The sequence below is a fragment of the Cercospora kikuchii genome (genome assembly GCF_019650295.1).
Source record: "Cercospora kikuchii DNA, contig_00001, whole genome shotgun sequence".
Classification (NCBI taxonomy): domain Eukaryota; kingdom Fungi; phylum Ascomycota; class Dothideomycetes; order Mycosphaerellales; family Mycosphaerellaceae; genus Cercospora; species Cercospora kikuchii.
The window spans coordinates 5,370,096-5,394,703 of NW_025408582.1; the positions used below are offsets into that span (position 1 = coordinate 5,370,096).

The following is a 24,608-nucleotide window of genomic DNA, read 5'->3' on the forward strand; positions in this document are numbered from 1 at the left end:
GCCAGGAATCATTTTTTTTTTGCGCCTCCAGCATGGCACATTGTATTGACGGACTCAGCGCCGAAGACCGCCGAGTGACGCGATGTCGCTGATTTGGCCGCCAGATGCTCGTCGTCCCAAGCTGAACGGACCGTTTGAAGACGGAGCTCGCTCCTAGAGCACATTGACTCTGCTAAGCACGACAGCGCCCAAGCAGCAGCGAGCTCAAGGTCGGACTGCTGCCTCAGACTCGCACCGCGGCGACAAATTTCGAGCGTACGATGATTCGCATCGAACGATGCACCGGCTTGGAAGCGGCCACCGCGAAAGCCGTGCTTCGCATGGCATGACAGCAACCACACCCAAGTATATGCTACATCTCGCGTGGCAGTTTTCATCAGGCCACTGCTGCGTTGAACCATTCCGTATCGCGCAACTGGACCCATCTTCTACATGCGCTATGGCGTTCAAAAGTTTTGGTGGGGCCATCGTATGGCTTGAGACTATGGCGTTGGGCTTTGCACGTGGACGCAGCCTGGATGCCTTTGGACTTTCTTAGATGCTTGGCTTGCATGGCCAACCTCACCGAGTAGGAAGTTCCAACGCCATGTCTCTCGGTATGCGCGATGGACCAAACAGGCCGCTCTGACGCGCTACAGAAGACTTTCTTGGAAGCATGCTGTCCGCAAATTGTAACTGGATCCGCAGTGATAGCGTCGATCAGGTTGCTTGGATTTCCTGATACGGCAAGTGGACGTAGTACACTTACACTCTCTTGGTATACGCTACCAGCACGCACGTGGACGCCACGAGGGTCGCGGTCCTGACGCCGTTCGCTAAAGACTGGAAGAGTCTGCAACGCCACGACGAGCCTCAAGAGCGACTGCGGTGAGGCCGAAAGCTTTCGAATGCACTAGGTGTGCGCGACACTGAAGCTGTGAACGCCTAGCGGTGTTGTTCACAATGACATTGGTCGCACTCCGCCCAGATGCAAGCCCTCTCAAGCCAGTACCATGCTTCGATGGACTGGAGATGCGCAGTGGACTCTGCTGAGCGCAGACGCCTCGCCCATTTCGACTCACTGCCCCAACATGCGGCTTTCCACCGCAGATAAGTGGAAAGCCATACCCAAGTCTGTGAAAATCTCTGCTCGTGAATATTCCTTGCTCGAAATATTTGCGCAACCAGAATGCGGCTCTTCGCATATTCTTCCATTGTAGGGTTGGCTCTGGCCAACCCTGTGGCAGAACTACAAGCGCGTCAATTGAACGCTGCACAATCCTCCTCTTGTAGGGCAACACATACTTCAGCATGTATGGCTGGCACTTCGATGGCGGCTGCGAGCGCTTTCTGCAAGTCTCGTGGCCATGGCACATTCACCAATTTGGTTCGAACCACAGGCACTCAATGGAGGTAATAGCGATTCCGAGAAGCTGTCCTAGTGTGACATAAGCTAACGATTCGTACAGGACAGTCATGACCACCTTGACCTCGACCACTGGAACTTCCACGATTACTGCTGCAAGGGTCTCAACCACAATCACAAGGTGTGTGCATACGATATGGTAGTGGGTTTCATATGCTGAGTGGTGTTTGACAGTGTCCGGACTTCAATGACGACGCAGACGACTACCTTTTTGAGTACAACGACTTCAACAATTGAGTCGACCCTGGAACTCGTCGGGACTATTGAGTCGTGTCCAGGTTATACTCCAGCTGCCACAGCTATCGATCCCGCAAATACTGGATCCCCGGACGAGGGAGACCCAAGCAGTGGGACACCGACGGTACCATCTGGTCCCACAGCACCAGCCACCGTTGTCAGTGGTGCTTTCTCAAGCTGTCCCAGCAGCGACCTCGAGATCATCGAATTCAACAACGGCGGTGGGGATTATCAAATTTATTGTGAAAACATAGAGAACTACGATCTGCTCCAGCAAGGATCCACTACAACGTTCTCCCAATGCCTGAACCAATGCGTAGCTGACGTGCCGGAATGCCACGCAATCACATGGGTTCCGAGCAACGGCATGTGCCTCTACAAAAGATCTCGTAAGCCATTCCAATATGAGCACGCGAACAAAAGCTAACGTACGACAGGGGACTTGAGCCACTACCAGAGGTCGCCGAACGATGCTCAGGGAGTAATCCCTCGCGGTACCCAGATGGTTTCTGCTGGTCGAGTGTCGCGCCGTTCTGGCGATCCCTGGCCGCCCCGTCTGGCTTACGCGAAGCGCGACGTAGCAGCACCCGTACTCCCACGCCAGGCCACTCCCGTCAAGCCGGCTTGCCTGGCAGCTACAAATTCAGCGCAGACTGTCGCTGCTTGCAACTGCGTCATCCCAGTTTCGACGACCACGGTGACCAGCACGAGCTCGACTGGGGTGACCAGCACAAGAACCATCAGCTCCACTCGCAATGTACGAAGCTTCTCTTCATTCATTGAGTGAATCCCACTGACGGTGTGCAGATCCTTGCTACTACGACCACTACACCTACTACCACTTTCACGACCGTGCGCACAACTGTCATGACAAGGTTGAGATCTATGACCAAATGGGACACCACAACGACTACAAATGTTATCACGACCGTCAACAGCTGGGTCTTGGCACCAAGCGCCACTCCATCAGCCTTCTATATTGTCGATCAGGACATGGCCTTTGCTGAATGGCCAGCAGACGCCGATGAGATCTTCTATCACGTTCAGTACGACTGGGACCAATCTGATGACGAATACGCTCCTACACTCTTCTCACTCACAGGTGATAAGCTTTCAGTGGCGGACTTGACATCCAGTGACGACGGTGCCGCTGAAGGCTACAGTGTCGTTGGTCAGGAATACAGTGGACCTGGTATGCAGATCATGGCGCTCGCCGACGCTGGTGGCTACCAGGTTCCATCTTGTCGGATTGAACCCACTGAAGACGGAAAGTGTCCTTTGATGTGCAATCTCGGGACGAACGACGTCAATTCGAGGAACAGTGATGGTTTGTGGACTTTGCTGCCGCATGGGTCGGAGTCGGAGTTCACGAATTATGTCCTGGCTGCTGATGTCCAGGTTGATGAGGGTGAGTGGTTGTCTTCTTGAAGTCGCTAATTCCTGAACAAATTTCGCTGATCATGCATTCCCAACAGGCGGCGGAGACAACGGCGGCGGCGATGCTGGAGGCGAAGATCCAAGCACACCTGCCCTGAAGGAGTGCTCAATCCCCGCCAACCCAGGTCCAGGCCCATTCCACTGCACCTTTGATCCGTTCCGCAACTTCGATGGTTACGTGAACAATTCGGCACCCATTATTGAACGAACACTCGAAAGCTTGACCGCATGTCGCGACCTTTGTGACTATACGACTGGCATCACGGGATGTTTTGGTGGTAATTATAATTGCCAAACTGGGCTGTGTACGTTGTTTAAGCATGGGACTCAGATCGGCACGAACCATTATCAGGACAAGGATTATATGTTCAGCATCTCGAAAAGGACTTGTGATCCTGGTGATTTTTGAGGGTGAAGATGGGGGTGCTGGAATTGTTTGATGGAATGGCTACTTCCTAGTTTTGGGAACGTTTGTGGTCAGATAGATGGTCATATGCCTATACTACGATACTGATACCCTGTTCTCGTGCCAATGGGAGGTCATGTTGATGTGGTATGCTGACCACAGGGTGCTCACCCTGCTCTTGCTGCATGTTGTATCACTGCCTTCGAGCATCTTACGTTGTGCAAAGCAGTCCTCCACACGCCTCTTGCAACGATGAAACGAATCATCCTCACCCTACTCCTCTTCTCCCAAACCCTTGCCACACCCACCAGCGATACCTCCTCCACTTCCGACTGCGACACCGAGATCTCAACAAGCAGCAACCCCTCCGGCCCCGGCTCCCACATCGAAGACGTCTTCACTATCCTCACAGACGACCGCTGGAGCAGCAGTTGCAGTAACTTCCATCAACCTTCTGCCACAGATCAAAATCTCAAAGCTTTGAACCTCGGTTGGAGATATTTACATGAATTGAATTCTGCTGCAATTTATGCTTTATCGAAGGAAGGATATGAAAATGATGAGGAGAATCGGAGATTGGCGACGAGGTTTTTTGGGATTTTGCCGGGGGTGGAGAGGAAGAGGAAGGGAGTTTTTAAGGTGGAGGAGGTGGAGGTTTTGGGGAAGGGGAGGTTGGAGGGGGAGAAGATGGGGCATGCGAGGAGTGAGATTATCTATTCCCTTTTTTTTTGTGGTTTGTTGAGGGGGTTACGTTGACTGACGACTTTTGACAGAATGGTACAGCGACGTGCAGAAAATCCTGGATAACAAACTCCTTCCTCTTCAACGACCTTGGTTATTCTGTGATTCCGATTTCATGGAATTGCAAACTGGAGAGGATTTGGTGCAGAATGAAGATCGGTATCATGTTCTCAAGACACAGGATTCTTATATGACGTTGGAGGATGCTTTGATGTATCATCCACATCGACAGGCTGTTTTGGGGAATAATTGGCTCTTCAAATCGGATGTTCCAGGGACAATGTATATTCCTTATTCGAAAGCGGAGTATCCGGCAATGGTACAGAATAGTGCGAAAGGACCTGCTCCTTTCTCGCTTGATGAGAGGGGGAGATCACATGAATGTGGCAGCGGCGTTGATGGGATCACGAGACCTGCGAGGGAGATCAAATTGAAGACGAATCCGGGATTGGCTTGGACATCGGAATTTGTTTATCGAGTTATTGTTTGTCCTAAGTCGTTTGTGGGACATGAGAGGAGGCCTGCTTGGAACAAGTTTTTGGATACGAGGCCTCAAAATGAGGGGACTTTGCTTGATGATATGGGGATTGGGGCGTTGACGTTGTATCACGAACTATTTCATTTGCAGACGGAGATTTTTCAGGGGACGATGAGAACTTCGCCTGATCCGGTTGTGCATCGGGCGAGATGTGTGAGGGATGGGGAGGATAGGTGTGTGGGTGGTATGCACGAGAAGTATGCCATTCTTGTTCCCTGTTTCACTGTTCGTTCCCGCAGATGGATCATCGCTGACGCTCAATGTCAAGATGGTGGCAGTCGAAGTCGCAATTCACAACATCGAAGCGCCAGTCTGATGGAAGTGTCGTTTCTCTTCCAAATGTTGCTGGTGCAGCAGAATCAATGCTTCTTGCTCTCTACGATCTGGCGAGTCCTGTGAAAGACAAGACTCTGCAGTCTACGAATCCGGCAGATTGGCAGAGCAATTTCTCTCCAGAGAACTATGTTTGGTTTGCGCTGGCGGCGTATCTGCACAAGAAGAACAAAGGAGATTTCTGGAGTAGTGGTGTTTGTAGGAAGAAGGCTAAGACGAGAGAAGAGAGCTTGAGGTTGCCCAGAGGTGGGCGTGGGAGGGGGCCATGACGGAGTCGGGAGAGTCTGATGAATAGAGATTCTTGTTTGCGATCTTGTGGGACTTCGTGCTGAAAGTTGTTTAACTTGGAAAGAGCAATATTCTGCTCTGACTGTGTGCTTGCGTATTGCTGGAAACAGCAATGCCCGGAAAGATCTGGAGCTCATTAGCTAGCTGCCTGCCGAAGTCGTGAGCCAAGACCTTGAATGCACGATGTCGTAAGGATCCATTCCCACAACGATTTGGTAGATCAATTGATCGGATTAGAAAAGGACCATCATGCTCCATTGAGCTTCTTGAGAAAAACAAGTTACCCCTCCACGTCGTCCGTCCCACGTTGACTGATCAAGCCTAAGCCAAGACACTAGGCATTTATTTAGTGCGAGCGAACACTGAGACAGACGAGGCCAGAGCATGGACAATGGACGCTTGAAACACTACGATCATTTCTGTGGTGGGCATCGTCGTAGAAATTGTAAGCAGCAGCTGCGGCTCAGGCTGTAGATATCTGATTTGGATTCCTGCCTTCAGCTTGACTGATGCAGGAACTGACGATAGCTCGATGCAGGTGCTAGATCGACTGATGTCAACATGACCAACCTAAGATGTATCACGCAATGCTATGGAGGAGCTGCGGACCTCGAATCCGGCAAGAAAGCCATTGCAGTCTGTGGAGTCGTGAAGATTATCCGCTCGGAAGGCATTAACCCGCTTATACCCAGCCGGCCGCTGAGGAGTGCATACGTCTGAACCCCTGCAACTCCACTATGCGAGCCGCGTCAAGTCAGTACATAAACAGTCCTGGTCCAGACGGAAGTGAAAGTGAGTTTCGATAGTCGTCGATTGGAGACACCATGTTCACCATAGCGGCTGTTCTCAGCCTGGCCGCTTTGGCCCAGGCACAGAATTTGTCGTTTGTCGACCCAACGAAGACCTCAGGAAGCTATTCCACGACGAGTTACAATGCCACGCTCGCTAGCACTCAGTTGGCTCAGACGGACTTCTCGAACGAGCGCCTTGCATTCCTGTGGGATCAGGTTGGTCCTGTCGCGACCGGAATTCTGAGCACGACAGTATCGCCAACTCCGGAGCCTTCGAGATTTCCTCAACCTGGGTATATGCATCCATATGTTCCGAGTTACTATCCGGGAGATCTGGCCGATGCTGCGCTCCCAGAGGACTTCGAGTGGGGCATGTCATCTTCTGCATTTCAGATTGAGGTTCGTAGAGTTATTCGCGAGTTCTGAGACAGCAAGCTAACAGGTATCATCAGGGAGCAGTGACAGATGAAGGCAGAGGTCCTTCAATCTGGGATCTGTTGATGCATAGAGTCCCCAATTGGGTAGCCGACAACAGTACTGCAGATACTGGAGCTGAGCACTATTACCTGTACAAGCAGGACTTCGCTAGGATTGCGGCTCTTGGTTTCCACAAGATGGCGATAAGTATTGCCTGGCCAAGAATCTTCCCTTTCGGCAAGGGTCCTGTGAATGAGGCTGGAGTGAAACACTACGATGACGTTATTGCGAGCATGCTGGAGAATGGGTTGGCGCCTTCTATCACACTCTTCCACTGGGGTCAGTGAAGCTGCGATGCGGATTGACATACCGCGCTGAAACTGACGTTCACCAGATACACCTCTTGCTTTGTTCAACGAGTATGGAGCTTGGTCGGATCGTCAGATCATAGATGACTTCTTCAACTATGCAACGTTCATCATCCAGAGGTACGATCAGTATGTCGAGACCTGGTTCACCATCAACGAACCTCAATACTGTAAGCATTACTTTCATCATGACCTGAGTGCTCGCTGACCTTCGTGCGCCCACTCACAGGCAATTGGCAATATGCCAACTACCCAGCCGGAGAGTATTACCCAGCATACAACAACATCACTGGTGGCGTCGAAGCCCGTTTCACCTGTGGCCACTACACGCTCCTCGCGCACGCCCGCATAGCAAAGTGGTACCACGAGGAGTTCCGTGGTCGAGGTCGCATTACATTCAAGAACAGCGGAAATGGTTTCCAAGCTAACTCCAGCAGCGAGGCAGATGCTGTTGCCGTACAGCGCAATTACGACTTCGTCCTCGGATGGTTCAACCACGGTCCTTGGAATGATGGCGACTATCCTCAGACGCTCAAAGACACCTTGAACGACACTCTTCCTACTCTTACCCAGGAAGAGAAGGATCTGATCGCAGGCAGCTGCGACTTCTTCGCAATTGACGCGTATACCTCGTACTTCGCATCCAGCATTTCTCCAGAGGACGGCGATATTTCAGCTTGCACGTCGAATTCTTCTCATCCTTCGTATCCGGAATGCGCAGGCTCGAGCCCTCTTGCCCCGGATGGATTCCCCGCTGGTCCTTCAGCCGATCCTGGCGCAAGCTGGCTGCAGGACACTCCAACGGGTGTACGGCTGTTCTTGAAGAATATCACCCAGGATCTGTTCCCAGGCATTCCAGATATTCAAGTCACGGAGTTCGGTTTCGCGGAGCCGTTCGAGGCCGAGCTGAACAGTTTGTCCACCATTCTGTGGGACTTGAGACGCGCAGACTACTTCCAGGGCTTCTTGGATAATGTGCTGGCTGCCAGAGTGTTGGACGGCGTCAACGTTACTGGTGCTTGGGCTTGGTCCTTTATTGATAGTGAGCCGCTTCCCTTTCCCTCCTTGACGAAGCTATTTTGCTTGCAGAAGCTGATAAACAATACAGATTTCGAATGGGGCTCTGGCCGAGCCACGAGATTCGGCATGCAGTACTTGAACTATACTGACCTGACACGGTCGCCGAAAGCGAGCATGTTCACGTATCTGAATTGGTTCAGACAGCATCTTGGTGAAGGCGATGCTGGCAGCAGTAATGCTACGATGAGGTGATAAAATGACAGGTCACGCTCGACATTGAAAGCACTGTAGAGTACTTTATAGAGCTTTTCGCTAGTAGTCGTGAATGACAAGTGATCTGAGGGGATTGCACCACTTTCGACGATGGACAAGCCGTGCCTCGAATGATGCAGTTTCGCCTTTGTCGCGAGGTCGATGTCCAAAAGTGTCTTGTGGATGGAGGAAGAAAAAAGCCGCCTCAGGCTCGATGTTGACACTTCCAATTCCGTACGCGTCAATTAAGGTTAGACTAAGGGAACTCCCGCTGATGCCGCGCAAGGATGTCATCCGAAACTCCAGCAGTGACTTTCGCGCCAACTTCAACTTCAACTGCAACTCCACCACATTGACATCAGCCAACGCATATTCCGCGCACACGCCTACCTTCCGCATCCATCTATCGACAGCTTAAGGAGATCGCGCACCGCGCCGACGACCGCCGTCATGGATCGCAATCGAGCTCGTGAATATGGTATCTTTGACAGGGCGCGATATCGCAACGTAATCAGTGAAAAGCGTATCACTGACCTGCCATGAACTGAAAGATACTGCTGCATCGCGTGGTGACAGCCATGACGATTCCGACATTGGTTTCAGCATCCGAGGTGCCGCTCAGCGCAAGCACAGTCAAGATGGCCAAGTGCAGCCGCAGAGCCGACCAGCTTCGCCGCGCAGCCATCACAATCACAGTCGCGCGCCATCGCAATCGCGCTCGCCGCCGCGTCGACGTGACAGGCCTTACCGCGACCGCGACGACCCTGACAGTGGTCGCGATTCAAGAAGCTACTACTCTTCTCGCAACGTATACATTCCTTAGCACATCCATCAGTAATGAACCTGTATGCCTAATGCGGAGTCCAGGATGATCGCTACTATTCGCGCCATAGCAACTCCAGCGACTATCACCAGCAGGGCTATTCTCATTCGCGCCAGTACTACGAACCCTATCAGGATCACTCGGATTATGGATTCTACGAAGAGCCAGTTGCCCCACCGCCCAGCAACGGGGACGCCGACGTCTCGCTGGACGGAAACGCACTGCCCTTTCTGTTGATCCGCGGGCTCAAGACCAACATGAGCGAGGCAGTGCTCCACAAGGGACTCGAGAAGCTGTACCAAGACGAGCTCCAGGCTCCACAAGACGCCGCTGTGCCGCCACCCAGTTTGCCACCTGGGGGCGAAGCATCTGTCGCAGCACTCCTTGCCTCTTTGCCTCTGAAGCCATTGCCTTTGCCAGGCGCCCTTCCAGGAAGTCTGAAGCGTGTTTTCGTGATTCGTGATCGTGAAACGGACAAGAGTCTGTCGTTCGGATTTGCTGAGTATCACACAATTTCAGATGCTAAGGCAGCACTTGCGAAAGCAACGACTCTCGGCGACAAGTTCACCATCTCATCCAAGAAGATCGAAATTTGCTATCCACACATGGGCGTTTTTCCAGTAGTTGTTCCGGGCCAGTTCGGGTCAGACGGCAGATACTCCTTCCAACGTGGCTCAGTCATGCACGAGTATCACGACAAGCGCTACTACGCCTCGGTACAAGATGTAAACCCAGAACCGCCGACGCGACCAGAGACCCCGACTCAATCTGGCAATACTAAGGACACGAAGAACAACAAGAAGCGTCCAAGGGAGAGCGCGGGCATCAGCTCACTAGAGGGCGAAGGCACGACGAAGAAGGTCAAGATTGGAGAGCCAAAAGAGCTGGGTATTGTCAATTTGTGGCAGAAGAAGCAAGCTGAGCTGCGCGGCGAGATTGCTGAGAAGGACGACTCCCGCCCACCATCTTCGGGTTCCGAGCAGCACACAACAGAAGAAGCTCCTCAGCAAAGCTACGTTCACCAAAAAACCAAGGGAGGCAAGCTACAGACCACCTGCTATCTATGCAGCAGCCAGCTCTCAGCAGACGTCACGCCCGCACAGCATGTTGCAGGCAGTAAGAAGCATTTAACGTTACTGCAAGATGAGGCGAAAGTGAAGCTCGCTTGGGAACGATTGGCCAAATTCGGCATAACAGCAGATCAGACAGTGAAAGTGGAGGTAAAGGTGGCGGAGAAGACGGAACCGGAGAAGAAGGAGTGGAGGGATCGCGCAAAAGAACGCCGCATCCAAGAGGCAAAGGCAGGCACGACAGAGAAAGTGAAGGTGTCACTGAAGGATGTGAAGAAGAAAGAGGGAGGTGGCGCTTCGGCGCAACAGAAGCCAACAAAGCCATCATATGGCAAGGGGATGGCGATGCTGCAGAAGGCGGGTTGGGCGGAGGGGGAGGGGTTGGGGGCGGGAGGAGGCATCACTGCTCCAATCGAGCAAATGTCGTACAACGCGGGGGTGGGGTTGGGGCACGAGGGGGCCAAGAGGGGCGATGCCAACGAGGAGGCAGAGAGGGCCACCCGGGGCGGTGACGGATGGGTGGAGAAGACGAAGGATTTGGCGCGTGAGCGCTTTGAGCGCATGCAGTGAGCGCGTTCTTCTCCACCGCCGTCACCGCTCCGCCGTCAATACATAGACCGCTCGGCCCCACCCCGCCCGGCCCCGCCTGACAGAAGGCAGAATGCAAGATTTGTGCACGAACAGCGTCTTTCCACCTTTCCCCATCTGGCTGTCTCTGTGGAATAATGCTGACTATGCCGACATGTTTGGTTTTGAGGGACATGTTGTCCTTGCAAACATGGCGGAGATTGAGCTTCGACCAGATTCTCTCTGCGGGGAGTATGTTCTTTGAGCTCTCCAAGGGAGTCATGGGGTGAATGGCAATGGGGGTCAAGAGGAGGAGCGAGCGGTGTGCTGATTGTATCTCGCTGCACATCCAGGCTCTCCGTGCTCATCTGGATAAAGACGGCGAGGATTGTGGCGTTTCTTGACATCAGAGAGTGCTGGAATTGCAGGTCTGATGTCTCTGTCTCTGCTCACCTGTTGATTGCAGAGCTACTGAGTACGAAAAAGCCAGCTGAGGATTCGGAGTCTCTGTGGAGAGGGACGAGTCCGAACGCGTCACGTCTGCCGGTCTTGGCATCCGCCGGGCCGGACTTCCCTTCCCTTCCTGAAATATCCATTGACAACGCCTCTTGATGTGAAGATCGACAGAACGAGACCCGCATACCGATGACAGAGAGCAACAAAAATCAACGCCGTCTCCTTTTGCCAAATAGGCAGATCTCCTAGTGATTCGGCCCCTCGACGGCCTCTGGCTCACAAGCAATTTCAGGATGATGGAATATTGGTTTCAGGCGCTTGCATCCGCCCGCGCACGTGCGAAACCAGACGGCGAGAACCAAGATACCCGGCATACGCGTTCTCATGTCGCCGTGAAGGCATCTCTTTCCGGAAAGGCACACCGCCTGCGCTATCGCAAATGCCTCTCAATTGGTAAACTCAGCTAGAACTCGGAAAACGCACGATGGCACCAGATCGATTGAGCTTGGAATGCGTTCTGCAGAGGCCACAAGCGCATCAGCTGGAGCGTTACTGATCATTAGCTTGAATCAAGTCTATGCTGTCGGCATGTGGCTTCTGCTACATCGTCCCATGGGTCGCGGGTCGTGTCTGCATTGGACGAGTGTGGCGACTGCATATCCGTCCTGATGAGCCCGCACCCACACCGAAAGTCCTTCACGGACCGCTCACCGAAGTCATGCACATTTTCAGCGACTCCCAGTAACCGCTTGCCTGAAGCACTGCATAATTTAATGTCACCGTTGGTCTAGGCAAGTTCTGGCGCGTGAGCTGCCATTGAGTTGACCGTTAACATGCAGGATTTGGATGGCGGGTTCTACCCGCTTCCTGATACCGCCAACGGTGCTCAACCTACCACAAGAATAAGTCCCAAGGTCGTCCAAGATCGGCGCAAACATCTCAGATATAAGACCTTCTTCTCTTCCTCATCAGCAAAAATCATCAAGCAGCAGCAATTCGCACCACACTCGTTTCAGCAACTTTGACCACACTCTTTTATATCACACTCTTTTAGTACATTTGCTTTTTTTCGCGAATCGCTGCCTTCGTTCACCCTACAGCTTGACAAGAAAATCAATCTTCAAAATGCAGATCATCGCAGCTTTCGCCGCTGTCTTGGCCGTGGCCGCCGCCACTCCTAACGAGGGACCTAAGGGATACGGTGCTGAGCAGCCAAAGTATCCCGCGGAGCCGACTCACCCGGCAGAGAAACCGACCTATCCAGCGGAGAAGCCAACTTACCCTGCTGAGCCTACCTACCCAGCAGAAAAGCCGACTTATCCCGTCGAGAAGGTGAGCATGGTCACTGAATGACACCCGCAAAAGGGTGAAAAGCGTTGCACAAATTCTCGGACAGTCATCTGACCATTTTGACAGCCGACCTACCCTGTCGAGAAGCCCACATACCCGGCCGAGAAGCCAACATATCCAGCTCAGCCAACCTACCCAGCTGAGAAGGTACGCGTCTCCACTGGAAGCAGCTTTACGATTGCAAAAAGTGTTTCATCAGACATCTTCTTACGTTTTACTGATCACTCGACAGCCAACCTACCCAGTGGAGAAGCCCACCTACCCAGTGGAGAAGCCCACCTACCCAGTAGAGAAGCCAACCTACCCGGCAGAGAAGCCAACCTACCCGGCAGACAAGCCAACCTACCCAGCAGAGAAGTGCGAGACCAAGAACACATGCAAAGCCACTTGGACCACGTACGAGAAGATGGTGCCAACGACCGCTTACGAGACCCTCACAACGACCACAATGAAGCCATACACCACAACGGTGTACGATAAGCAAACCATTGTGACCACCGATCACGGTATGCCGCACTGAGACCGATGCCTTCGGTAAATACTGACTGCTGTAGTTCCATCCGGCTACGTCAGCTACAAGACGTCTCAATACGAGACCGAGATCAAGACCAAGACCCAGAAGGTCGAGGTATGACTGCATTCGCCAGCTTTCGGCTGCATCTCGCTAACATTGTATAGACCGTCACCACGACATACCTCACGACCATCTTGGTTGATTCTTACGTCCGTACTACCGTCGAGTCTAAGCTGCCATGGACCTACACGACCGCGTTCGAGAAGCCTCACACCACGGTCATCAAGAAGCCAGTCGAGTCCGTCTACATGAAGCCTGAGACAACTGTCTACACTTCCGGATACGCCACTCAAACCAAGTCTGTCTGCACCGAGAGCACTTCGATCTGCAAGGACGAGAAGGTCTGCTCCACCTACCCTCTCCAAAAGCCAACTGGCCCAGCTGAGAAGCCGACCTACCCTGCCGAAAAGCCCACCTACCCAGCCGAGCCTACTCACCCAGCCGAGAAGCCTACCTACCCAGCTGAGCCAACTTACCCAGCCGGTGGTGCTAAGCCATACCTCGGCGATGACAAGGTTGTCGACCCAAAGTACCCCATCGCTGACCCAAAGGCACCAAAGTCCTATTAAGCGCGTCGCCATCACAGGCCGCGAGCAGTGGACAGGTCATTTGAAGCCCTTTGAGGTATCTGCGTAACAGCGAGGGGCGTTTCAATGGGCATCTGGGTACGAAGATAGAAGAGCTGCATCAATGGGTATATAATGCTAATGGCAGCAATTTCGTTGCTTCAATGCTCGAGCCTACTCACTTTTGCTGGAGTGACTCTTCCCTCTCTTCTCGTTCTGCTCCAAGCTAAGCTGATCAGTCGGCACCATAGTATCGGTGGATCTAGGTGAGTCGTGACTTGCTGCGAAGGATGTTGAAGATCAACAACAGCAGGCCAGCTGGACCGATGCCAACGGATACATAGGCCCACACCTTGCCAGGCCACGTCGTTCTCTCCCATTGGACATGCAGTAAGCTCAGCTGCGTATGTTGCCCCAACTCCAGAGCTACGCGATTAGATCAAGAGATCATCCAGACCTCTCGTCGGGATATGAAAGTCCCTTGCCAGATAGGCGGACGGTGTGCCCGAATACTTAAACTACGACCCGACAAGTTGCGTGAGTATCTTCACGGAATACGATACCTTCTCTCATTGGACTTGCCGCTACGGAGTGGATTAGTCCGAGCTCGTTATTACGGAAATCGGTTCCAAGAGTCCGTGAAGATAATACCGGGCCCGGCGCAGGCGATGGTCTTGCGCATTGCGCATCCTCTGGTTCTACACGGTCACCAGTCTAGAAACCAGCGTCACATCTACCTTCTCATACACAGCCAATACGGGTGCTTCAAATGACTAATACTAGGATATGATCGAAGAGCCAGCCAGAGCATCTGCCATCGACAATCCACACACGTGGATGCATGCCCACGTTCACTCGTACACAGACTCACCGCCCAGGAGGATACAATAGGGCCCACTTTTCTCACCGAGCCTATTGTCCTATTGTACCCATTCACTCGAAACTTTACCTGTACACACTGACACTGACTCGACTCGGATTCTCATCGTCTTACAACCTCTTTGACCTTCATCGACCACCTGCGACATCGCAACAGACACAGCTTAAACCATCACAATCAAGCGGACTGGCATTTGCGTTCGACTATCCTTGGACTGCACACTCGGCACTCGCGCACTTCACGCTCCAGGCGACTATCACCATTGTCTAACTTCTGTATTTCACTGCAAAGCGACAAGCATATACCAAGCGCTTAACACCCCCATCACACAAGCTCATCACCTTAAAGACGGCATCCATAATACCATTGTCATCAACATGGACTCTTCTCCCTTCGGCACGCTCCCAGCTGAGATTCGCAACGATATCTACGAGCTAGTCCTCCTTTCCGAAGAACCCATCTTGGTCCACTGCGAGGCAGCGGCCACTCCTGGAGTCCCACGCAAGTACAGATACCTGCCTGGTCTGATCGCCACCTGCAAACAAATTCGACGCGAGAGCGAACAGATCTTCTTCAAACGCAACACTTTCCACGTCAGCATCGCTCCACGTCCCGCAAAGATCGAGTTCGCACCCTATCGCGATGAGGCACATGCTTTCTGGGCTTTCCTCAACGGCGTACAGCGTATCGGTTTCTCGACACCCAAACACATCACAGTCAAAATCAGCAGAAGCTATTCACAACTCGGTACTTCGATTGGCCCGTACTTCCAAGGCGCCGAAATTCGTCATCTCCTCCTCGAAATCGAAAAGTTCACGCTTGGTCGAGGCATCGAAAAAGTTGAGTGCGAGATCGAGTCGACTTGGGGTTTCACAGCGACTCGTGAGAGTACCATTATAGGTATGAACAACATGAGTCGCTCGGCGATTTCCGGGTTTGCAGCGTACCTGGAAAAGTACCCCTTGGGATATCTCGCCTACCACCCTGATGGTATTGTGTGCCACTTTCATTGGAAGGTTCTGAAGACGTTGAGCATCGCTTGCGCGGCTCGTGAGAAGAAGCGGTTGGGCTAGAAGTGATCGGGCCGCAACGGGATTCCTGAATTCCAGTTCGGCTACTGGAGCATAAACTCGGTCATGTGTACAAATGTCAGCAGAGATCACCCTCTCATTATGGGGGACACATACCACCGTTGCTGTCTCTCGAAACTGTCTACGAAGCGCCATTTCGGCCGCTGTCAATACTGGTAGCTGAGACTCCTTTCCTGCCACGACTACAGACGTGGCTTCTGTGGACTGCATTTCGAGGAACTTACAGACTTCTCTCAAGAAAGAGAAAGTTCGAGACTGATCAGTCTTAGCATCGATAACATGGCAGCTGGAGGCAGATGGTGGAACATTGATTACTTTCAAACGCTAATCTTGTAGCACCAGAATCATGTCTCATCTCTCATTCACTGTGGCTGACTCGATGCTATAGCTCATCTCATACGCCTTGCCTGTGTAGGAGAACCCGCGCCATACTGTCACTCCAATCGTCTCTCTGATCTCAATTATCTCCAGCATCCCTTGGCCAAGCCTGTCCTCTCATTTCCGAACGTGCAGCCTCCTTCGCATCGCTCTCTTGTCCCTTCTGAATGTAGAACCACAAGTGCTCGAGCACATCGTTGATGACAGCCGGAAGCACAGTTTCGGTGACGCCGTCGCAGACACCTGCGCTGTAAGTTGGGCAAGAGACTGGAAGTGATTCAGGAGCGGGATAATCGCCGTCTGCGTCTTCGATCGTGGTCTCGACTTTGTTGCTCTTCGCTGGAGAGCCAGGGTTGGAAGCGACAGTTGCTGGAGAAGTAGTTCCAGAATCAGCTGGAGTGTTGGGCGGCGGGCCTGGAACACTGAGGAGTTCGTCGACGGCCGCCAGAGCAGAAAGCGGCTGGACAAGGTCTGCGTGATTGCCGTTTGTGATGTTGTGACCATTGACTGCTGGTGCGTCTGGAGTACGATGTCCGTTGCAAGTAGCTCCGCTGGGCTTTTCGACGTTGGCTTGAGCGTCGGGAGCGTACTCCAAAGCTGGCATACCAAGAGATTCTCGATTTGGCATTTGCACGACGGTGCCCTTCGCTTCTTCGCCTTGGACCCAACCTTTGCCGACCGATGCGAGATATCTCTTGAGCAGCAGCGACGCGATCTTCTCATGCTCATGCTTCGCGTCAAGCAGAGCGACTGTTCCGAGAACGCCACCACCAATCGAGATATGGCCACGTATGAGCATGATCTGGTCAATCGTGTCGATTGTAGCTGTAGTGCCGTCACCGATGGCAATGATATGGAGTCGGGCATCCTCAGCGATGATCTGGGGCAAGATATTGCGGAATGTCGTCTGGACGTGCTTGTGCGGAGTCTCATGCCCTGTCAATTTGTCAGTACTATCATTGTTGTGCTCATAGCGTCGAAGCTCACCTGGAATCGAATTATGCTTCGGCTCGACCTTGTATGGCTCACTAGTGGCTGTTGGGCGTGGACGGCTCTGCCAGGATGCGACCGTGAGGTTTCTGCCGAGGCCGTGAGAGTAGAGCAGCTGTCCAGGATTGAGTACAATGATACCGGGTGCCTAGTGAAGTGAGCAAGCGTGTTCGTGTCTCCGGAAGTCTGGATATTCTGAACTCACCTCGAGTTTCTGTCCGTCGGTCTGGACTTGCTCGCCTTGATCGAGACGTCCCATGCCCTCGGTGGGCTGTGCTACCCGTGCTACCACCTTACTCGCCAGACCAGTGAGACTTCCTCCGTCGATACCTCCCTCTCTCTGAACGATGCGCCAGGCCCACACGCCGCGATCCTGACCGCTCTCGCCGACGATGATGATGATATCGCGCTTTTGCGCGAGTTCACTTACGTTTGTGGTGAGCACGCTCACATTCTGGCCACTTGGGCGCGACGAGGAGATCTCTGTGCCGTCTGCGCCGGTCACGAACAGCTCGGTGATGCCGTGCTTCTCCTTCAGCTCGGCGGCGATCTCCTTGCGGAGGCATTCCTGGTAGGCGCCGCGGCGCAAGTCGTTGACACGGTCGTTGTCCGTGTGGAAGAAGTCGAAGTACTCGCCGGTGGTGTTGTCGATGAACTCGCCCTTCTCATTCTTGTGGTAGCCGAAGACGGCCAAGTCGGTGCTGTACTCAGGCTCCTTGGGAGCCGCGATGCAACGGAACATCTTGCTGGGTGTGGTGGGTGTGGGTGGAAGGGAGAGAAGAGAAGTCAAGAAGCGCGAGGTGTTTGTTTGACAAGCAAGTGAGCGACAACTCAAACTAATTTCGAATCCCTGTCAGTTTGCGCGCATGTGAACGCGCTAGTGAAACTTTGTCTGCGTTCACTTGCATGTGAAGCAAACGTTTCCGATTATGCACATCAGCCACTTTTGGGACAGAGCTTGTTCAGTTGGTCCAGTAGGTCATAGAAACGCGGAGCGATGGGCACTGAACATTCCATGCTCCGGAGATCGGCCAAGATCAGGGCGGAACCTTTCAGGAGTTCTGCTGGCTTCGTTTCGAGCACTCAATCAGAGCGATGGGCTGTCAGACCTATTCTTCCATGAGGCAGAAAGAGATGGGTTCTGATCAGTCCACAATTCTGGTGGCGCTGCACTCAACAACATTTTGGAGCGACAGTAGGTTCCAGAACAACGCTTCCGTGAGACCGACACATCCTCTGTTTTCTATACCTGGGGCCCTATTGCCTTCGTACTGGAGATGGAGTCAGAGCGACGAGCTAAAATTCGTTGATGTTTCCACCCGCATCACAAAAGGCGAAAATGCTTTGTCCATACTTCCGTTGGCTTCGAAATGAACGACAAACCCTGAGTGATTGCACTATCGAACCAATGCTTCACATCATCGGTTATGCGTCGAAGGAGCCAAGCTGGGGCATTCTGCAGTTTGGTAGCCAATGTGATATCGAGAAAGTGGTATGTAGCAGCCCAGTGCTTCGCTCTAGCCTTAAACAGCCGAGCTTCTTGGGGCAGATTCGAGAAATATTTTGCTTCGCCAGGAAAGTGAGAGCGAAAACCCTTGCTTGCAGAGTTGGCTCAAGCCGGAGCATCATCACCCAAGCCATTTCGTCAAGATCTGGTCAGAATCTTTGTGCAGTCCCGTTTCGAAGAGATGTATGCTTGAGATCATCGAGCACCGGAAGGTCCCGCGGGCAGTCTGAGTAACTTGAAGTGCTAAAGGGGTCTTGTGCGACTTGATAGGTAGTCCACTCGTCTCGAAATTGTGGCCGCCTCCGACATATTCGAAAGCCAAAAGCTGGCGGAGGTGTAGCCCGTAGGACAACAAAGCGCTGGCAAGCTTAGGTAGAACCCCTTGGTTCGGAAGCGTGTTCATGTTATTTTGCGGATTCTGCATGCCAGCGATCCGTAAGGGCTTCAGTGATGAGGTATTCCACGAGACGGCCTGCTTGTAGCTCTTCATAAAGACAAGTGCCATTATGCACCTTGATTGCACAGACCGAGACGACTTGAATACCGTCGCGAAAGCACGCAATGATGTTCGTGAAGTAGAATGCCAAAAGGCAGGATTTGCGAAATGCGCCTGACTCAGCAAGCTGGCAGCCACAATCGTCACATCCCCTCCGACCACTCGGCTTGGCCCAGCATCGTCTTGACTGACCGCAGGCACACAGCCATGCCACCTTTGAACATCCAACAGCTCAGGTCACGGATCAAGAACAAGCTGCACTATCAGAAAGAGCCGTCAACGTCGAAACAGAGCAATGAACTTGACTTGTCTGGTCCTGAAAACCAATCTGCAGCTCCTATAACCCAGTCAGCCACTTATGCGGCTGTCGAACACAATAAGCAGCCACTTCTACCAAGCGACTTCGATGAAGAGACTGTTAGCCAGCTCGATGCTGCATTATGTGCAGAATGCCAGGCTCTGGACATCGGCCGACTGTTTAACACTAATCGCATGACCCGGTCCAACCCTTATGCAGCGGACTTCTCAGCTTCGCCAGAAGGATGCGTCAAGACAACATTCGGACGGCTGACCAGCAGTAGTTCAAGTTGTGCGTGCTGCAAACTCATCCTAGATTGTTTCGTTCGACAAAGAGAGATGCAAGATATTTCCTTGGACGTACCATTGACCATAATGTTCGATCCGGAGAAGAAACAGGTGATCGCAACGACTGATCACGACTCACAAAGGGAATGGATCACCTTGGGCACCGCTTACTGTATGTATTGTCGAGAAGCTCACATGTCCGGCCTGACCTTCCTTCTACGTGTAGTCGATGACTGGGTCCCGCTCAAAGACGCGGCGTACAATAATGACCGGCCGCTCAAGAGGCTGATTGAGCATTGCCCAACTGTCGACAAAATGTCTGATCGTATACAGCAATGGCTTGAGCTCTGCCCTACAGAATGTCATACTTGCTCGGAAACAAGTAGTCTACAGTTGCCGACCAGGCTATTGGACGTGGCAAAAGCCAGCGACGTAATTCGCCTCATCGAAAGCGCTAATCTTGTCTTTCAGAGGCCACCAGGCAGATATGGAGAAAGTGGCGTAGATATCACGAAAACTGCCCAGTATGTTGCGCTCAGCTACTGCTGGGGAACTGCGGGCCAGTATACACTCAACCAGTCCACGTACTCAGATTTGCTTCGTGGAGTCAATGTCGATGTACTACCGAAGACTACCCAAGACGCGATTCAACTTACGCGTGCTTTGGGTGTACGATACCTCTGGATCGATGCATTGTGTACGGCAGCACTCACAGACCACTTGCACACCAGATGGCTGACCCAATGAGCTTGCACAGGCATCTTTCAAGGCGAAGACGAGCCTGCGACTAGGGATTGGCAAGAGCAGAGCGCGATGATGAGCACCATCTATGAAAATGCATATCTAACGTTGATGGCATCCAGATCTACCAGTGTTCACGATGGATTCCTCAAGGGGCGTACAACTTGTCACCTTGGGGTCTTCTGCGGATCAGTACAGACAGACGGTAGCAGGAAACCAATATTCCTGTTTGACGAAGCTTCGAGAAGTCGGTCATTGGATAACATACTCGAAAGCGAACCTTTGACTAAGCGCGGGTGGGCTTTCCAGGAGGTGAGCGCGTATCTCCAGATACATAGCCAAAATAGGAGTAGAACCGTTGCTGACTCTATTTACCAGCGTATCCTCTCCCGCCGGAGTGTAATTTTCGGGAGCAAACAAATGTACTGGAACTGCAGAAAACATGAGCGAGCTGAGAACGAAGACTGGATGGTTTCTTGGGGTGGGAGCAGGTCTTCGTCCTGGACTCAAATCGTGCAAGATTACACGCCTTGCCGCTTGACGAAACCCTCAGACCGGCTTCCTGCACTTTCGGGTCTGGCAGCGATATATTTGGCAAAACATTATGGGAACTCCCCACCCCGAAACCATTACTTTGCTGGCCACTGGCGCGAGACTATCTTGGAGACATTACTTTGGCATCCTCCAATGACAGCTGGGGGTGCCATGCAGGCATTTGGATACCAAGCGCCGTCTTGGTCATGGGTATCGTGTGATGGACCCATCCACTGGGAGGACCAGAGCGCTACGTCGGAGCCAGTGGCAGCCTTGCTCGATGTTAACGTTACAATTGATGGCCACAATCCATTCGGACAGGTCAAAGCTGGCTCACTCGACATTTTGGCACCTTTCATCATGCTTGAGCACGGCATTCTGACCCTCGATGCTCTTGCGAATGCTCACAGCAATCCTAGTCGGCGGAACTCCAGGTACCCAAATCCTTTGATCGACAACGAAGATCAAACACGAATCTATCGACTAAGACAGGACGATCTCAAAATTCTGTTCCCGGTACATACTCAGAGACTTGAGGATATTTATGATCAAACAAAGACCCAGCTCAATCCAGAATATAGCGACTCCGACTGCCTCTTTGCTTTTGACAAGCTTGAAAACACCTGCAGAGATAACTTATGTCTCCTGCCAGTATTCAGAGAGGAAGCAATTGGGAACGAGTCCTACAGGCTCAGTGGACTCATACTGTGTGAGTCTAGGGACAAAGCGGCGATTTACCAAAGGGTCGGGATATTTAGAAGGCTCCCTGACTTCCTGCCACTCGATGTCGAGCGCGTTGTTGTTCGAATTGTCTAGTTTTACAACGATGATAGTTCAGCAACGCAGGCCAATCACTCGCCCCGCTGGTAATTCCTGTAAACAAAATATAGAGCCTAGTATGCAAGACTACGACGCAAATATAAGTAAGCACAAGGGCTGGGTTGACTCAATTATCTCCTGACGTCCACTCAGCCTTGAATGCCTTCCAAAATCCCTGTTTTCCAACGATCGTTCATGGTCTAGCGGCAAACTCATAAGTCGCTGGTATACCTGGTGCTGAAGAATAAAATCTGTCACGCATGCAATGCTTCAGATCAGTAGGTCTGTGTGCGGGCCACTCTTGGCTGACCGCGCGGCCAAGGACGTTTGTTTTGCACCCATCGCACATTTTCCAAGCAATTTTTGGCCATCTAGGACAGCTACTGGCGATTACCCTTTCCCAAAACGCTATAACGGTACAGATGCTGGTTTATGGTCTCGACGTGCAACGATCGGCCTTGGTCTAGGAGTAGAACTCATAAGTCGTCGGTGCAGTCTGATGTTGAGTTAAGTGCCAATCTTCTTCATCTACCATGTTTGCAGAGCATGGAACGTGTTGTACTTTGTTGCAGACAGTATGTCGAGGGCGATGATTTTGCTCATCGGCGCTCATCTTTTCAGACTCTTGCGTTTTTGAAACCTATTTTATGACCCCTTCCATGACTGTAGTTTTGATTTGGATAAGCGCTGGGACGTGATCGAGTTTGTTCGCAGTACTTGGCCGACAAACCCGCAGTTCGCAATCGTAGAATCATGAAGTGTCAGGCATTCTATTCCATTAATTAAGGGGTATCATACTTCTCTCTACATATCATGACCAACCTCTTCTCCCACCCAAAATCGGTCTCGCCGGATCCCAGGGTCCATAGATTTCATTTTTGTACCTCTGCAACCCAATCAACCACCAACTCGTCAGTCCCATCCCGAGACCCATGATGACAGTTCCCATCACAACACCCAGTACACCCCAACCCCAGCCTCCACCAGATATCGTCATTCCCAGGCCGCCGCTTGCGAGCACGACCAAGAAGACTGTCAGCCAGACGTGGCCAGTCCAGGAGTGGTGACGAAGATGCCGACGAAAGACCGGGAAGAGGCCGAAGACCTCGATGCTGAAGAGTGTGAGGGAGAAAACGTGAGTTGTGCTTGGAAGACGGGAGGCGAGGACTGTGGAGGCCATGAGAGCGGCATTCGTGCTGAGCGATGCAGGGAATTTGGCTTCCGGTCCAGCGCCGTAGTCGAAGGTGAAGATGTTGAGGATGAGAAGCCATGAAGAGAGTGCCCAGATGGAGTCACTCGAGGTAGACTGCGTGAGAGACTTGAGAATTGGTGACAGACCGAGGAGCGAGCAATAGATGAGAATCGCAGACTTAGCAGTCGTGAGTCGTTCTTGCATCCGTGGAGACAGCATCGATGTTTTCCTGCTGTTATAGGGCGGGATGTATGATGGAATGCTCGGCGGTGCAGGTAGCGCATCACTGGTCGGTGAGCTGGGCGAAGCAGAACTGGATATGCCACCGTTCAGAGCAATCGAGGTCGTGGAAGGATTTCTTGAGTGAATCCTGCTGGGTACTGCAGCAGTGATGGGTATCTCGGAGATCTCTTTAAACGGCTTTCCATAGTCCGCGCTATACTCTTCGCTTCCCCTCGAGCTCTTCTCATCGTCCCCGTCGATTCCACCAGCACTGCCCTCTTCACCGTCGTCCTCACCACTGTGCTTTGATCGGCCCTGCCACTTGTCTCTGAAGCCCCATGCAATGACAGTGCATCCCGTCGCCCAGCCCACTACACTTTCCGGCTTGACTCTGCCGCTAAAAATGGCGGCGAAGCAGCAAACGAAGATCAGGACGGAGCAGACGTGTTGTACGATAATTGTGCTGTCTGCCACCAGCGGCCAAAATTCGTAAGGCCTCAGCTTCGGGTTCATCTGAAGATGGTCCAGAAATGTCTCCTCATCCGTGTAGTTGTCGGGATAGGACTGCTTCACCCATAACAGTTTCTTCCATTGCCCATTCGAAGGTGGTTCGGGCGTGAGAGCAGCACGCCTCCGCGAAGAGCTTCTACCTCGACGCTTCTCGCGACTCGATCTCTGCTGTCCATTGTGCAATTGCGATTGTGACATGCGCGAGGTTATGGTATCGGTGCGGAGCAGAGACGAGGAATTGTTCCTCGGAGGAGAGTGGTAGAAGGCATCGTCGGGGCGGAGGTGCTGCTCGCTGCGCCGGCGCGACGCACTGTGCACGCTGCTATTGCGAGATGATTGGTGCGAGATGGTGGTCAGAGGGTGAAGCTGGTGGTGCTGCGACATCACATCGTGTTGGTTGCGGGTGCTTAGAAAGGTGATGTAAGTGCACGCGAAACTGACACGACATGGAAAGTGTGCAGGGGAGGATGAACTTTGAGCCGGCGCCAAGCATATGAGTTTGGAAGCGTGACAATCTCCGCCTCAAAGTCTACACACACGTCTCTTCATACAAGCAACAGAACATGTTTTCGACAAGGCTACCATTCATATTATCCTTCACAGCAATCCTGAGTCGAATCATGGGACAGCCGCCGTCCGGAACTGAACGACAGTGGTCTCGAACCAAGCCAGGGTGACATCTTCGGCATAACCTGCGCAGAGACGCCGAAGACCAGAAGATGGTCTTGTGCAGCAGATGCCGAATCCCAGCTCATCCTGTAAGAAGGCGCTCTGTGCACCGTTATCCTCGGGACCAATATGCTGCCGCTTTTCGATGCAAAACTACATGTTCATGCGGTTTCTGAGGAACTCTCGAAGAAGTATTTTTTGAAATGATCGGTGCACCGGTCGCACCATGATAATCGATCCATCATCGCACCTTACACTCACTCGGATCTAGAGACTCATGCATGGCCGTCCATCGGCCGTGCATCACTGCATTGCATAACTTCGTTGTGCGCGCGTCGAGCGAGCCCTAAGAGGC

At 52.5% G+C, this 24,608-nt stretch overlaps 8 protein-coding genes across 9 annotated transcripts; 6 read left to right on the forward strand and 2 right to left on the reverse strand.

The window, feature by feature from the left end:
• Window positions 1-1,168: 1,168 nt before the first annotated feature.
• On the forward strand, window positions 1,169-5,080 carry CKM354_000209100 (uncharacterized protein; the record flags this gene model as incomplete). Its single annotated transcript, XM_044797235.1, has 9 exons — window positions 1,169-1,392; window positions 1,449-1,526; window positions 1,580-2,031; window positions 2,080-2,399; window positions 2,450-3,050; window positions 3,118-3,384; window positions 3,715-4,188; window positions 4,259-4,710; window positions 5,033-5,080. The coding sequence occupies 9 exons, from the start codon at window positions 1,169-1,171 to the stop codon at window positions 5,078-5,080; spliced, it is 2,916 nt and encodes a 971-aa protein (XP_044653170.1).
• A 1,129-nt stretch (window positions 5,081-6,209) lies between these two features.
• On the forward strand, window positions 6,210-8,233 carry CKM354_000209200 (uncharacterized protein; the record flags this gene model as incomplete). Its single annotated transcript, XM_044797236.1, has 5 exons — window positions 6,210-6,575; window positions 6,629-6,932; window positions 6,988-7,131; window positions 7,191-8,003; window positions 8,070-8,233. The coding sequence occupies 5 exons, from the start codon at window positions 6,210-6,212 to the stop codon at window positions 8,231-8,233; spliced, it is 1,791 nt and encodes a 596-aa protein (XP_044653171.1).
• Window positions 8,234-9,313: 1,080 nt separating this feature from the next.
• CKM354_000209300 (uncharacterized protein) lies at window positions 9,314-10,696 on the forward strand (the record flags this gene model as incomplete). 2 transcript variants are annotated; one of them, XM_044797238.1, is made up of 2 exons in its annotated part: window positions 9,314-9,699; window positions 9,792-9,837. In XM_044797238.1, 2 exons carry the CDS (start codon window positions 9,314-9,316, stop codon window positions 9,835-9,837), a joined length of 432 nt encoding a protein of 143 aa, XP_044653173.1. The 2 variants fall into 2 exon arrangements, with proteins under 2 accessions (XP_044653173.1, XP_044653172.1); XM_044797237.1 differs by having other exon boundaries at window positions 9,314-10,696.
• Window positions 10,697-12,274: 1,578 nt separating this feature from the next.
• On the forward strand, window positions 12,275-13,642 carry CKM354_000209400 (uncharacterized protein; the record flags this gene model as incomplete). Its single annotated transcript, XM_044797239.1, has 5 exons — window positions 12,275-12,481; window positions 12,566-12,646; window positions 12,732-13,005; window positions 13,054-13,127; window positions 13,178-13,642. 5 exons carry the CDS (start codon window positions 12,275-12,277, stop codon window positions 13,640-13,642), a joined length of 1,101 nt encoding a protein of 366 aa, XP_044653174.1.
• A 1,254-nt stretch (window positions 13,643-14,896) lies between these two features.
• CKM354_000209500 (uncharacterized protein) lies at window positions 14,897-15,592 on the forward strand (the record flags this gene model as incomplete). Its single annotated transcript, XM_044797240.1, has 1 exon — window positions 14,897-15,592. The coding sequence occupies one exon, from the start codon at window positions 14,897-14,899 to the stop codon at window positions 15,590-15,592; it is 696 nt and encodes a 231-aa protein (XP_044653175.1).
• A 475-nt stretch (window positions 15,593-16,067) lies between these two features.
• On the reverse strand, window positions 16,068-17,720 carry CKM354_000209600 (uncharacterized protein; the record flags this gene model as incomplete). The annotated part of the gene is made up of 3 exons (XM_044797241.1): window positions 16,068-16,924; window positions 16,976-17,126; window positions 17,184-17,720. The coding sequence occupies 3 exons, from the start codon at window positions 17,718-17,720 to the stop codon at window positions 16,068-16,070; spliced, it is 1,545 nt and encodes a 514-aa protein (XP_044653176.1).
• A 1,468-nt stretch (window positions 17,721-19,188) lies between these two features.
• CKM354_000209700 (uncharacterized protein) lies at window positions 19,189-21,657 on the forward strand (the record flags this gene model as incomplete). The annotated part of the gene is made up of 3 exons (XM_044797242.1): window positions 19,189-20,263; window positions 20,324-20,619; window positions 20,686-21,657. The coding sequence occupies 3 exons, from the start codon at window positions 19,189-19,191 to the stop codon at window positions 21,655-21,657; spliced, it is 2,343 nt and encodes a 780-aa protein (XP_044653177.1).
• Window positions 21,658-22,471: 814 nt separating this feature from the next.
• Window positions 22,472-23,782, reverse strand: CKM354_000209800 (phosphatidylinositol N-acetylglucosaminyltransferase; the record flags this gene model as incomplete). The annotated part of the gene is made up of 1 exon (XM_044797243.1): window positions 22,472-23,782. One exon carries the CDS (start codon window positions 23,780-23,782, stop codon window positions 22,472-22,474), a length of 1,311 nt encoding a protein of 436 aa, XP_044653178.1.
• Window positions 23,783-24,608: the final 826 nt, after the last annotated feature.